The 15,169-nt window shown below is 39.3% G+C and overlaps 1 protein-coding gene across 2 annotated transcripts; it reads left to right on the top strand.

The window, feature by feature from the left end:
* On the top strand, positions 1 to 14,949 carry ACTR6 (actin related protein 6). 2 transcript variants are annotated; one of them, XM_016223231.2, is made up of 11 exons: positions 1 to 110; positions 1,751 to 1,868; positions 3,062 to 3,130; positions 4,232 to 4,355; positions 5,671 to 5,806; positions 5,897 to 5,953; positions 8,067 to 8,165; positions 8,260 to 8,338; positions 9,376 to 9,547; positions 12,067 to 12,205; positions 14,244 to 14,949. In XM_016223231.2, the coding sequence occupies exons 1-11, from the start codon at positions 43 to 45 to the stop codon at positions 14,371 to 14,373; spliced, it is 1,191 nt and encodes a 396-aa protein (XP_016078717.2). In that variant the 5' UTR covers positions 1 to 42; the 3' UTR covers positions 14,374 to 14,949. The 2 variants fall into 2 exon arrangements, with proteins under 2 accessions (XP_016078717.2, XP_087670979.1); XM_087814853.1 differs by lacking the exon at positions 3,062 to 3,130.
* The last annotated feature ends 220 nt before the right edge of the window (positions 14,950 to 15,169 follow it).

Raw genomic sequence — 15,169 nt, forward strand, 5'->3', positions numbered from 1 at the left:
GGGTCGGAAAGGGAAAGGAGCAGCGTTGGGTTTCGTGCAAAAATGACGACGTTAGTGTTGGATAACGGAGCCTACAACGCCAAGATCGGCTACAGCCATGAAAATGTCTCGTAAGTGTTGGCTTTCTCCGGGGAGCAAGGCCTGTGCGCCCCGTAGTTTTACCCGCGGACCCAGCGCCAGGCCCCGGCCCCGCGCGGCCCGCGCCTGAGCCTGGGGGACGCTCTGGTCGGAGCTGGGGGCTGGGGAGGCTTTGAGCCGGGAGATTGGTGTGAATTTGGGGCGGGGCGGCCCCGGAAGTGGGACGTGTGTTTCTTTTTGTCACCGGAAATTGCTCGGTGAAATAGGCCTCTGGGGGAGCGGCTCGTCTTCGGGAAACCGGGGTGGGGTGCGGGGTCCCTGTGCGCGGGGCGCGTGATCGTCAGGAGTCGTGGGCAGCGTTTGCTGTGTATGCGCGTTTTCTTGGAGACGCGATTATAGTTTTCTTCGGGTCCTCTGAGGGTTCCGTTACCGCCCCGAATGTAAAGACCACTGTCTCCGTGGCTGGAGAATTGGAAAGCTTGTATCTATAGTCAATTAAACATATACTACCATGGCGGTTTATAAGACACGCTTTTCTGTCATTCACAGAGGATTTTTTTTTCTTTTCTTTCCTCCTTTACTTTTTTGTTTGTTTGTTTTTAAAGAGGACAATAGAGCTGCGTGGGAATGTAAGTTGTTACATTCCTCTGGAAAATACTTGGCCATGTGTATCATTGTTTTTATCCTTCGACACGGCAGTTCTGTTATCAGTTACCTAAGGAATACGTTAGAGATCCGTGATTAGACTAAATACAGGATGCTCTGCATTATTTATAGACATTGCATATGGTAGCAAAAGACAAACAAACGTGCTAAATAATCAAGAATACCAAATTTATTAAAATTGTAATACAACCATGAGATTGACTACAACACATCTTTTAAAAATCATGTATTTAAACATAGAGAAAAAGGTACTCGTGTGTGTGAATGACATGGATCTGGTGTGTCTTCCTAAACAGATTGTAAGCTCAGGATGGACCGCAACATTAAAACTACTTTCTACTACTGTACCCACAGCATCTTGCTGATTGAAAATCTTTAAAAAAAAACACAAAACCTTTTATTATTTTTAAAATATGCTTTTATTGATTTCATAGAGAGGAAGGGAGAGGAAGAGAGAGAGAAGCATCAGTGATGAGAGAGGGTCTCTGATGGGCTGCCTCCTGCGCGCCCCCTGCTGGGGATCCAGCCCGCATCCCCCGCATGTGCCATGACCAGGAATGGAACCCTGATCTACTGGATCCTAGGTCCGTGCTCAACCACTGACCCATGCCCGACAGGCCTGATTGAAAATCTTGACTTCATGGAGACTTAATTTTATGGCCAGAATTTTGAACTTGTAAACCTTTTACCAGAATGTTACTAAGAATTTACCAATTAAAGCCTGAAAGACCAGGAACATTACCTAGGTCCCCTTTTCATCTTTGTGGTAGCAAAACCGATACCCACCTGTAAGGATTTCTTGAGGATTATTTGATAAAGTAAAAGGGTCCAGTATATAACCTGGTATATACTAGAGCACTAAAAAAAAAGACATTTTTTATTATTTGAAGACAATGAGAAACATTGGTTTCGGGATATTTCCTGCCACCCAGGGTGGTGAAGTAAATGTATTTACAACTACTAAGTATTTAGGGAATAATTATATTGTTTGATTCTTTGTTTATAGGGTTATTCCTAATTGTCAGTTCAGGTCAAAAACAGCACGTCTTAAAACTTTTACTGCTAACCAGATAGATGAAATAAAGGACCCTTCTGGACTCTTCTACATTCTTCCTTTTCAGAAGGTAATTCAATTATGTCATTTCTAGCATTATAGACTTACATTTAAAAATAAGTTTTGAATGTATATATAAGATTTTGTATGTATGGAAATACTTTTATATGTTTAAAAAAAGTCATTTAAATTTTATTTTTTCTGTTTATAAATTACTTTTATTGATTTTTAGAGAGAGAAGAAGGGGAGAGAGAGAAACATCGATGCTAGGATGAAGCATCTATAGGCTGCCTTCTGCATGCCCCCTACTGGGGATCATGTGCCTTGATGAGGAATCAAACTGGCAACCTTTCAGTGCACGGGATGACACCCAATCAACTGAGCCGAACTGGCCAGGACTAAATTTTAAATAAGATCTTGTTAAAACCAAAACTTTAATTACTATTTTTTCAAATAATGCATTTAAAAATGTTTTTAATATATCTTTATTGATTTCAGAGAGTGGAAGGGAGAGGGAGAGAGAGATAGAGATATCAATGATGAGGGAGTCATCATTGATTGGCTGCCTCCTGCACGTCCCTAACTTGGGATCGAGCCCGCAACCCGGGCATGTGCCCTGACCGGGAATCAAACTGCGGTCTCCTGGGTCCTAGGTCGATGCTCAACCACTGAGCTATGCCTGATTGGACCCAAAACTTTAAATTAAATTAAATTGTTTTGTTAAAAAAAAATGACCGTGCCCTGGCCAGGTAGCTTAGTTGGTTAGAGTGTCATCCTGATATGCCAAGGTTGCGGGTTTGATCCCGGTCAGGGCACACACAAGAATCAACCAATGAATGCAAAAATAAATGGAACAACAAAGTGATGTTTCTCTCCTCCCTAAATCAATAAAAAAAATATATATGTAAATAAATAAATAGATAACCAACCACCATTTAGTGACCGATTGTGGGTATGGGTACTCAATTCTACTTGTTTATGTTAAAGCTAAATGAGATGAACACATTTAAGGAAACACGTATAGAGAAGCATCTCTACATATTGGTATGTCTTTTGAACCCTTAACATTTTGTTTATGGTTAATTTGTAATTTTATGAACTTCTAAAAGGAGAAAAACATAATTGGTTTGAAATTCAAATAGCATTAGACTGGTGAAGGTAACCATAAAGAGATAGAAATCAGTAATTTAGAATATATTAATCTGATTTTTTCAAATTGTTCAAATATTTTTGATGATTAAATTTATTTAAAAAATTTTTTAGGGGTACTTGGTGAATTGGGATGTTCAAAGACAAGTTTGGGATTACCTTTTTGGAAAAGAAATGTATCAGGTAACAAATTGGAGTATGTATTCAAATTTATTTCCATGTCTTATTCAAATGAAAAATTAGAGCTTCTATTTTAAGATTTATAAACTTTTGAATATGCTTTAAATATATATGTAAGTCACTTAATATACTGTGCCTGGCTTTAATTTTTCAAATACTAAATAACTACAAGTGAATAGAATTTCCATATTGAAGTAGAATTTGAGTTTGAGAAGAGATTGTCTGTATAAAACTCAAGATTAAGATTTTACTTCATATTTCTACTATTATTAGACCAATATCTTATTTTTATTTCCACAATAAAGTATTTTTGCCTACATATTTGACTGTGTGAATATTACAGTATGAGAAGTCTATACTTTTAATGTCTGTATAGTGTTACTTTATATAGAGAGAGCGTTCATATTTTAGTACTGCTTAAGAATGGGTGGGAGAGAATTATGTAAATATTAAATATCCTCAAGCTTCTTGCCCTTTAACTTTTTTTTTTTAAAGTCTTTTTTTTTTTAATATATCTTTATTGATTTCAGAGAGAGGAAAGGAGAGGGAGAAATTGAGAGAGAAACATCAATGATAAGAGAGCCATTGATCGGCTGCCTCCTGCACGCCCGCGACTGGGGATCCAGCTGGCAGCCTGAGCATGTGCCCTGACCGGGAATCGAACCCCGATCGCCTGGATCCTAGGTCAACGCTCAACCGCTGAGCCACGCCCGGCCGGGCCCTTTAAGTTTTAAAAGCAAAATAACAGCCCCAAAGCTTGTAATTATTCATTACTTTTACATAATTACCTTTAAACAATTTGAAAGTACCATTTTATTAATGCTATCAGTAAGACAATTAAAACTGAATAGTAGCTAAAGTGCATGAATTCTGTAACGGGACTTCCTGTGTTCAAAGCCTAGCTATGTCACTAACTGGTTATATGAACCTTGGTAGCCTGTTCAACTCTTGTGTGCCTCAGCTTGCTCACTTATTAAATGGGTATAAGACTCGTCTCCTGGGGTTATTGTGAGTTTAAAATAAGGTTGTTTATATATGTAAAATGTGTGTTTATAATTATGACCACAATATTATAAAAACGTTGGGAATTTTTCTCTCTCATAGGTTGATTTTTTAGATACTAATATTATTATCACAGAACCATATTTTAACTTCACTTCAATTCAAGAATCAATGAATGAAATCCTATTTGAAGAATACCAGTTCCAAGCAGTACTAAGAGTAAATGGTGAGTTAGTTTTGGTTGAAATTGAGTTATAGGACAATGGATATGAATAAGGGTAAGGAACACCTAAAACCAAGAATGTTGGGTCACATTCTTTTAGATTTGAAGGAAATAAAACATGTAATTTAAAAGCTAGGTGGACTTGGACTCTTAGAGATAACTTAGACTTCCCTCATTTTACCTGTTTACTAATATGATATTTCTTCCTAATGAAGTTACTAGCATTTCTAATCTCTGAAAGATTATTGTTTCTGAGGTAGTTATCTTTTCTGTCACAGATGTGTTTGCTGTTGTTATTGTTGATTGAAATAATGTTAATAGTTCAGGCTGCCAGCATGAGAAAAAACAATCTGTAAATATCATCTAGCAGTAAGTTTATTAAAGGTTAGAGTTATATTACATGGCTGTACAATGATTGTATTCAGATACTTAGCTTGTAGAATTAAAATGTATATAAAACAAAAATATACTCTAATGGTTAAGAGTAGAATCTCTAGAACATTGTTCTCAGCCAAGGGCGATTTCGTTCCTCAGGGGACTTTTGGCAATGTCTGGAGACATTTTTGGTTGTCACAACTGGGAGAGTGCTACTAGCACCTAGTGGGTAGAGGACACAGATGCTGCTAAACATCTTACAATGCACAGGACAGCCCCAACAGCAAGGAATTATCTGGCCCGAAATGTCAATATTTCCAAGGTCAAGAAGCTCTGCCATAGAGTCACACTGCCTAGGTTTGAATCCTGGCTCTGTTTGTTTCTGGTGATTTGACTTTGGGCCATTATTTAACTTCTCTGTGCTGCAGTTTCTGTAAAATGGGATTGTTGTGAGATTAAAACACATATAATCATGGAGTTTAGAATAGTGCCCAGCATATTTTCCCCAAAAAAGTGATGTTTTAAAGTTTAAACACTGTAAAGAACTTTTGACAAAATTAAGAATATAATAAATTAACGTTTTTCTTATAAAGAAAACTTCCGTCTTTGATTGCCTTAGTTTCTACCTTTATTGCTTTATTTTTTATTTAAAAAAATTTTTAAAATATGTCTTTATTGATCTTAAAGAGAGGAAGGGAGAAGGGGAGAGAGAGATGGAAACATCAGTGATGAGAGAGTCATTGATCAGCTGTCTCCTGCACGCGCCCGACTGGGGATTGACCCTGCAACCCGGGCATGTGCCCTCACGGGGAATCAAACCTCTATCTCCTGGATCATAGGTCTGTGCTCAACCACTGAGCCACACCAGCCAGGCAAAAACTACTATTGCTTTAAATTAATTATATTTTAATGTTTTTCTCATTCTCTCTCTTTTTTTTAATAGCTGGGGCTCTCAGTGCACATAGGTATTTCCGAGATAATCCCTCCGAATTATGCTGTATCATTGTAGATAGTGGATACTCCTTTACGCATATAGTTCCTTATTGTAGAAGTAAAAAGAAAAAGGAAGCAATTATTCGGTGAGTTGCATTTAACTTTTATGTTATTTCTTAGGATAAAACTGAAAAATATGTGATAAACTGATCCAAATATGCATTCTCCCTTTTTAGGATAAATGTAGGGGGAAAACTCCTAACCAATCATCTAAAGGAGATCATATCTTACAGGTAACACTTAGCTTTTAGTGTTTGGGAGGATGGGATGCTGGCAACGAACCTTTTCAAGCCATTTAAAATTATTCCTTACCTTCAGTTATAACTTTAGGGGGCAATTCTGTATTGTTATTGCTTAAAAAGCTACATCACATATATAAATAATGGTGATGTTTAAATAGAAAAGCTTCCTAGCATATAAATGGTAATGTCCACCAAAAAAGATGGTTCCAAATTCTACAGAATTTAGTACATTAATAGTATTTTAAAATGATAAATGTACATGTGCATTGCTTCCTTCCCCTGTCCCTGTCCCCTGGCAATCACTAACCATTTCTATAGGTTACTTTCAGATTGTTACAGAAACAGAATCATATATTATAGAACCTTTAGCATAGAGTTACATGCAAAGGATACATATGGATAATTCTCAGACATAAAAAATGTTAAACACCTATAGAAATTACAGATTTAATTCAAATACTTATCAAGTGTTTGTTTAGGAGCTTGGGATACATGAGTTAACAAAACAGACAAAAACTCGTCTTCCTCATGGCATGTCTTAGTAGAGAAGATGCAAATTATAATACCATTTTTACAATCAATGTTTAAGGAACTTTTTTCAAAAGATGATGTTGCATATTTGTGATATGGGCACTCTATTATTTGCTGCTGATCAGAGCACAACTTGAAGTAACCTCTTTGGTGAACAGTTTGGCAGTATACCAAGCGACTTTCATATTCTGTGCCCTACAGTATGAATAAATAATGAAATCAGAGATATAGATAAAAAGACCTATATTTCATTGATTTTGAGTTGTACTTTTTTTACATTTTAACATTTGAAATTGAGGTGAATCTTCCAATTGTTGGTACCTTAGAATTGTCATAGTTTAATTAGTTGTCTTTTTAACCCTCAGCTGAGGATATTTTTTTCCATTGCTTTTCAGAGACAGTGGAAGGGAGAGAGAGAAACATAGATGTGAGAGAGGCACATCGATTGGTTGCCTCCTGCACGGGGCCAGGGATTGAGCCTGCAGCCGAGGTCTGTGCCCTTGGCTGGAATTGAACCCAGGACCTTTCAGTCCTTGGGCTGACGCTCTAAGCACTGAGCAGACTGGCTAGGGCTAATTAGCATTTTTTTTCTTCTCATTGATACAATTGTGCATCTTGGAGAAGGTGGAATATGGTATATATGATGTTGTTTGTTAAAAGCAAAAAGATAGAATAATAATGTTTTTTATTTATTGCATGCAGGGACTATGCTGAGATTTTACATGTATGATTAGAATGATAAACTTATTATAGCTGTGTTAAATTATTACCTTTTTAGAGTTGAAGAGTTAGAGTCCCAAAAAGGTCAAGTAACTTGGCTACTAATTTGGGATTAAACCTAAGTCTCTGGCTCCCAAGTCCATATTTGTAAACACAAGCATCTTTCCTCCCTGATTTAAACTTCCAACATTAGGAACATTGACAAATACATTTTAGTAGATCCCTCTGATTGAATATTTTAGGGCAGTAAAAAAAGTCATTTTTACAGAATATGTAATAGCATAAGAAAATGTTCATGAGATAATATTTAGTCTAAATCATAAAAAGTAAACATCTATATAATCTATGTGCAGAGAAGAATATTCAAAGGAAATAACTTTGCATTTTTGTTTGTTTTTTTATACATTATTATACATTAAGCCTGTGTTTTTTTTTAATTCACTCATCAAATATTTATCAAGCATCTACTACGTGCCAGGTACTGGGTGCTGACTCACAGTGCTGCTGTAATCAGAAAAGAAAGTGTGAAGAGTTAAGGAAAGATTCTATTCAGAATGGTTGGGTGAAAATTTTGCCCTTTAATTGAGTAAACCTTACCCCTTAATGCTGTTTTAAATTTCCTTCTGTAAACTCGACTTATATTTGCCTTCAGAGGGAGAATGTGGAGATTAAACAAGGTAATGGAAATAAGTATCATAAAGTTACAAATATTTTACGCATTCAGGAATTTACTATTTAAAAAAATTAGTTGCCTGAAATTTTAATTCCAGAAAAAAAACATTTTAAATGATAATTGTAAGTTATATTTAAATCTTTTCCATTTAAAATTTTTATAATTTTTATTTCTTTTTAGACAGTTACATGTTATGGATGAAACACACGTGATTAATCAAGTGAAAGAAGATGTATGCTATGTGTCTCAGGATTTTTATAGGGATATGGATATTGCCAAGTATGTATAATGGTAATCTAAGAATTGGGAAGTTGATTCTTGGGAATGTTATATATAGTTAAAATGTTTCATAAATCTCTGTTTTGTTTTCCAGGTTGAAAGGAGAAGAAAATACAGTAATGATAGACTATGTTTTGCCTGACTTTAGTACAATTAAAAAGGGCTTTTGTAAGGTAATTGAAAAATTCTCGATTATATTTCTTCAAGTAATTTTCTCAAATCTCAGTCAGATTTGAAAAAGCCTCTCTGAGGGAGCTGAATTCTGAACAGAAAGGAGATGACTAATTATATTAAGGAATCCATAATAGTATTTTGTAATTTTATTTTTAATGACAGTTTACATTCAATATTATTTTGTATTAGTTTCAGTGTACAGTATAGTGCTAGTATTATATTCTTTATATACAACACTCAATAATAAATTATTGATATATTTTAAGTATTTTTTTTACCTATTTAAAGGACTAGGATACACTCTGTTATGGGAGGAAAATTGCATATGTGGGTGAAATGAAGTGAATGTCTGTAACAATCTAGAAGAGCTGATGATTCTTAGTGAAAATAAGAGGGAATATTATTTTAATGATGTAGAATGTTGTAGAAGGAGATTTTTTTTCTGACCCCTCAGGAACACAGCTCACAGATGGGTGGGTTAGCAGAAAATAAACAAGAATTTCAGTGAAAATGTCCATATATTTGCTTACATCATTTGGAAACAGATTTTTAAATAGAGATTGAATAAATAATAAATTTAAAGATGTAGGCTTTTTGCTCAAGGGAAAGGGCATATCCTAGTAGAACGGAACCACAGTGTTCAGTAAGCATCTAATACGGGAGTGAATGTAGATAATGGAAGAAACATAAGACAGTAAGTGTTCTCTATTGAGAGCATGTTCTTTGTTCTCTAGAAACTGGAATCAGTCTACTATTTTAGGAAGTTTATGAAATTCCCTCTAATCTGTTCTTCTTTTCTTTCTGTTTTAAAATGTGTGGAATAAAGCCAGATTATCTCTGGGGGAGTATCTGTATTAGAGTCAGTATTTATTTGTGTAGTTCAGGCAACAAGAGAGACAACCACTTTTTTCTAACTTTTGAGAATCCTGAAACTTCCAAGGACATGTTAATATATTAGTATTACATAGTGCTAAATGTTATTAGTCATGTGAGCTAGATAATGTAGCTTAAATGTTTTATCTTATTTTTCTTTAAGCCAAGGGAAGAGATGGTACTAAGTGGAAAATATAAATCTGGGGAACAAATTCTTCGTCTGGCCAATGAAAGATTTGCTGTTCCAGAAATACTGTTTAATCCTTCTGATATAGGCATTCAAGAAATGGGAATTCCAGAAGCTATTGTCTATTCAATTCAGAACTTACCTGAAGGTACATAATTAAAATATTGAGTAGTAATGATACTTTTAAAAAACCATAAGCTTTGTGAACCCTAGAGAAGTCATCTGTTTCTTCTAAATAATTTCAGCAAATGGCAAGTCTGTTTTATTTGTAGAGATTTCCAGGCCCAATAATGTACTTGAGTAATTCATTATTGGTCCTAGATTATAAATCTGATACAGGAAAAGTCATGATGGTCCACTTAAACTTGAAGAAATTCATCTCTGCCCGAGTATTAAATTGCCATATCCATTTTAGAAAAACTTTTAACCCAAATTTGTACTGAATAGAACTTTATAACTTAGCACTTAATGGTTTTCAGCTGTTGGTGGGACTGGTTTATTCTGTTATATTTGGGTTGATATACAGGGAATTAATTTTAATGAGATTGAAGTACAGTGCTTCCCAGTGATGTCTGGGTTCTCCTGAAGCGTGATTTAACTAACGTTCTAGGCTTTTAAAGTACTTTTATATCTTGAAAATGTCTTCCTAGTTCATAAGGAACACTCTAAGCATTGGAGAAAACCTAGTGTATGCAATTTGCTTTCCTTCCGTGATATAAAAAAAAGAATGAAAAAGAAAGTCACATAACGTCAACTATTTTCATATTAATACTTCATATTTCACATTTCCTATAAAGTTGCAGCCATGAGGCATACAGCATTTTATGCTACATGCCTTTACCGTCCTGCCAGGAGACTGGGTGTGAGTCTGGGGATCGCAGTCCTTGTGCGAGCAGGAGCCCTGGGCAGATGGCCAGGACTCACTGTTGTAATTCCGGATAAGTTTCCCAGGGGTGCTTCGTAGGCTTTCAGTACTGGCTGACCATGTGGCAGTTGACGTTTGCCGTCATGTAACTTCAGTGGGTGTAAAACAAGGTCCTTTCTTTAAACATCGTACAGCTGATGAGCATCTTTCGCTCAGTATTCATGAGTATTGCACGGTGCGTGCGCGCATACCCGTCTCGGGGTAACGTGGAGGTTTGGGTGCCCAGTTAGGATGGCCTGCGGGCCTCCTTCCACGCCCACCCGGCTCGGGGTAACATGGAGGTTTGGGTGCCCAGTTAGGATGGCCTGCGGGCCTCCTTCCACGCTCACCCGGCTCGGGGTAACGTGGAGGTTTGGGTGCCCAGTTAGGATGGCCTGCGGGCCTCCTTCCACGCCCACCCGGCTCGGGGTAACATGGAGGTTTGGGTGCCCAGTTAGGATGGCCTGCGGGCCTCCTTCCACGCTCACCCGGCTCGGGGTAACGTGGAGGTTTGGGTGCCCAGTTAGGATGGCCTGCGGGCCTCCTTCCACGCCCACCCGGCTCGGGGTAACGTGGAGGTTTGGGTGCCCAGTTAGGATGGCCTGCGGGCCTCCTTCCACGCATACCCGTCTGGGGGTAACGTGGAGGTTTGGGTGCCCAGTTAGGATGGCCTGCGGGCCTCCTTCCACGCTCACCCGGCTCGGGGTAACGTGGAGGTTTGGGTGCCCAGTTAGGATGGCCTGCGGGCCTCCTTCCACGCTCACCCGGCTCGGGGTAACGTGGAGGTTTGGGTGCCCAGTTAGGATGGCCTGCGGGCCTCCTTCCACGCCCACCCGGCTCGGGGTAACGTGGAGGTTTGGGTGCCCAGTTAGGATGGCCCGCGGGCCTCCTTCCACGCATACCCGTCTGGGGGTAACGTGGAGGTTTGGGTGCCCAGTTAGGATGGCCTGCGGGCCTCCTTCCACGCTCACCCGGCTCGGGGTAACGTGGAGGTTTGGGTGCCCAGTTAGGATGGCCCGCGGGCCTCCTTCCACGCTCACCCGGCTCGGGGTAACGTGGGGGTTTGGGTGCCCAGTTAGGATGGCCCGCGGGCCTCCTTCCACGCATACCCGGCTCGGGGTAACGTGGGGGTTTGGGTGCCCAGTTAGGATGGCCCGCGGGCCTCCTTCCACGCATACCCGGCTCGGGGTAACGTGGAGGTTTGGGTGCCCAGTTAGGATGGCCCGTGGGCCTCCTTCCACGCTCACCCGGCTCGGGGTAACGTGGGGGTTTGGGTGCCCAGTTAGGATGGCCCGCGGGCCTCCTTCCACGCTCACCCGGCTCGGGGTAACGTGGAGGTTTGGGTGCCCAGTTAGGATGGCCTGCGGGCCTCCTTCCACGCCCACCCGGCTCGGGCTCAGCCCGCCCGGGCCCTTCCCCTCTGGGAGGAGTGCTCGCGGCCTCAGGTGTCGCTGCTGGAATGCTCCTGACGGCCGGGGGCTCACCCGTGTGACAGTCAGCAGCCCCTAGTGCAGCCCTTTCACCCTGGCCTTGGTTTTCAGTGTCTGTGAGGGCAGATTTCTGTTAAATAGGCTTATTTGTGTAAACTGTAACCTCATCATAAAACCTTAGAAACTGTAATTTATGTGGCTATAAAAACACATGGCTTCCCGACCAGTAACTAACCCCCGGTTCCTTCGCCTAAGCCCATGCTTCTCATTCCAGAAAGCGGGGAACGGGTTTCTGATGCTTTTTCCTTCCCTGCCCCCTTTCTTCTTTTAAAGAAATGCAGCCGCATTTCTTCAGGAACGTCGTTCTGACGGGCGGGAACTCCCTGTTCCCAGGCTTTAGGGACCGCGTCTACTCGGAGGTCCGGTGCCTCACTCCCACCGATTACGACGTCTCCGTGGTGCTGCCCGAGAAGTGAGTGCCGCCCGCGCCGCGTCTGCCCTGAAGCGCACTGTCCCGAGCAGCCAGGGCCAGCCCGGCTGCCGCGCAGCCTCCCCTCACCGTTGGGATCCTCTCCTTCCGTTCCTCAGGAACGGACGTGCTGGCCTTCCGTTTCAGGGTCCAGCGGGGTGACGCATGTGAAGCGTGTCCACACCATGGTTTATGATGGGGGCCCTTCCCTACGGTCAGTCCTCGTTCCTAAGATGGCACAGGCCAAGCACTTAGGTTACCATCTGCTTGCGTTACCTGAGGTGCGTCATTTCCTGAGTTCCTACATATTTCAGCCCTGGCTGGCTCAGTGGTTAGAGCATCAGCCTGCGGGCTGAAGGGTCCCCGGTTCATTCCGGCCCAGGCACGTGCCTAGGCTCCCCCTGGCAGGGGCTCGAGCGGGAGGCAACCAGTCGATGTGTCTCTCACATCAACGTTTCTCTCTCTCCCTCCCTCTCCTTCCCACTCTGAAAAAGCGATGGAAAAAATATCCTCAGGTGAGGATTTAAAAAAACAAAGAAGGAATTTAAGAATTGACCATTAAGATAAGCTATGTCAATTCTTAGGTTGTTTTGGAATTTTTAAAGATAATTTAAAATATTTTAAAGTAACTTTTACATTTAACTAGTTTTGCTTGAATTCAAAACTGTTTTATATGTGTCCTATATGTATCCCACTGTCCTGTTTTATGAGGAAAAGCAGATATTTCCACCTTGGTGAAAAAATTAAGGTAGAATTTTAGAGCTGTAAGAAAGGCTTAAACATCATCCTGTTCAACGTGCTTACTTTGTAAATTATGAAACAAGGGCTCATGAGTTGATAGCAGTGACCAGACCAAAACCTAGTTCTCTTTACCTTGAGGCAGGAACTCTTACCAAATATATGTCTAAATAACTGCTCCCTTCCAAGTCTTACGTGGCAGAGCTGCAAACAAGACCCCACGTACCTGAGTTAATTTTAGAGTTTTGTTTTAAAGCTAAAGTGGAATTTTTCAAAATCTATAGCAGTTAAGAGAAAGGCCCTCATCACTTAATTTTATGGCTATGAGATAAAAGAATAAAACGACAATTAAATATTGAAATGACTTTTATTAGCATTAATGTTACTAAACTCTGTGTAGCGTAGGAAGCATATTGGATTTTTATCCTGCATTTTAAATGTAAGTTGTGCGCACATTACAGGCCAAGGGATGCACAGAAAGTTTTATTCTTCGTTCATCAAATTTCACATCTACTGCTCATATATTTATATATATACTTATATATATACACACACACATATGTATATGTGTGTGTGTGTGTGTGTGTGTATATTCTCCCCATGGTTAGGAAATGCAGTAAACACAGTAAGGAAAATGTTTAAATTTTTCTTTTTAATTTTTTAGATTTGAACCTGAATTGGGGATAGAGGAACAGTAGAAGTAGAATTGAGTCATAACACAAAGTGAATAACCCTTGCTTGTAAATAAAGCCAAACTAAATGTATAATGTGCCTTTTACTTATTGCCCGTGTCCTACCATGTAACTCTCATGTACTGTGTTTACTAAATGTCTCATTTATTAGAGGCCACAAAGTATAGCAGCAAAAGCACAGACTGTGTGATAGTGGTTCCAGGTTGAATCTAGTTCCAGACTTAATCTCTCTGAACCTCATTTTTCAAATCTATAAAATAGGAGTTACAGTAGCTATGTAGTGGTTTGCTGTGTGGTGACGTGTCTTTGTTACATACAGAGTTAGACTCAGTCATGAGAGTGTTTTTCATTTATGCATTTTTAATCTTTTGCTTGTATTCTTGTTACTAGAATTCAGGGCACAGGGAAAGAACCAAATGAACAGTTACTTGTAGTGTTGACCAAGGTGCCTTTCTTTGTGAGTTTGCTTTAGTCCTATGAAATTTATGCTTATTTTCACACTTTAAATGATTTTCTGTTGGGTAGAGATTGCTACATTTTAGTTACTAGTGTTTTTGGCTTTTTTGTTCTATAAGATCATCGGGACTCATTTATTTTACCTTTATTTTTAGCCCGATTACTTATGCCTGGGAAGGTGGAAAACTGATATCAGAGAATGATGATTTTGAAGATATGGTGGTAACAAGAGAAGATTATGAAGAAAATGGACATAGCGTCTGTGAAGAGAAATTTGATATTTAAGAAACATTTCTGAGTGAAAGTTTTGACTGGTTGCAACAAAGGTTTAATTTAAATGTTCTTTTTAAAGGAGGTTAAGGACCTGTGCTACCTTTTATCTTCAGATAAAGACTTGAACTTATGTAAATACTTTGATCCACGGCCAATTTTCAAAGGTTTCTCAGCTAGGTTACTAAGTAAACTGTAACTCAGCCCATATTTTCATTTAGGAGCTAGACTACTGTAACAGTGCTTACGCTGTTTCTGAGAGTAGGTCATCTTACATTAGAAGATGAAAGTGAATGCATTTTAAGTTAATTCTTCATAGCTGAAAGCAGAAACTTAACTGTCTCACAGGTCAGTTTTCCTTAGAAGGAATTTTTGTGTGACTGTGACCAGGAATTGGCCAAAGTGTTTTCAGTCTGGTATGACTTCTCTCTCTTATAGAACCATGTATTTTACTTTAAAGTTGTCATTTTTATTTGTGTATACTAAAGTTGGAAAGGTCAATCTACGTGTGTTTAATGTTTAATTTTTACGTAGAGTAAGTTTGAAAGGGTGGAGACTAAAGCCAATTTACTAAAGTGTTTTTGATCACTACTGTGTTGGTGGAAATGTATTATTTCATTCATAAAAATACTGCACCATTTTTGGGATGAAAATAAATTTGAAGTTAACTTGGGGTTGTTCAAAAACTTGATACAAATATTAGTATTTAGTTTTAAAAACTCATATAATCTACAGTAAGCATATTAAGGTGTTAAAGGCTATAGCTTTCCAATGGAAGGAAACCGCTTACAGTGACATTAACAAATGGGTC

The sequence above is a fragment of the Miniopterus natalensis genome, chromosome 2, assembly GCF_054644295.1.
Source record: "Miniopterus natalensis isolate mMinNat1 chromosome 2, mMinNat1.hap1, whole genome shotgun sequence".
Taxonomy (NCBI): Eukaryota; Metazoa; Chordata; class Mammalia; order Chiroptera; family Miniopteridae; genus Miniopterus; species Miniopterus natalensis.

What these genes read in the sequence shown, in the direction of transcription:
- ACTR6 (XM_016223231.2), top strand. Translation starts at nt 43, where the DNA reads ATGACGACGTTAGTGTTGGATAACGGAGCCTACAACGCCAAGATCGGC. An exon ending in AGCAGTACTAAGAGTAAATG is followed by an intron (nt 4,356 to 5,670) that starts GTGAGTTAGTTT and finishes TTTTTTTAATAG; the next exon opens with CTGGGGCTCTCAGTGCACAT. An exon ending in AAGGAGATCATATCTTACAG is followed by an intron (nt 5,954 to 8,066) that starts GTAACACTTAGC and finishes ATTTCTTTTTAG; the next exon opens with ACAGTTACATGTTATGGATG.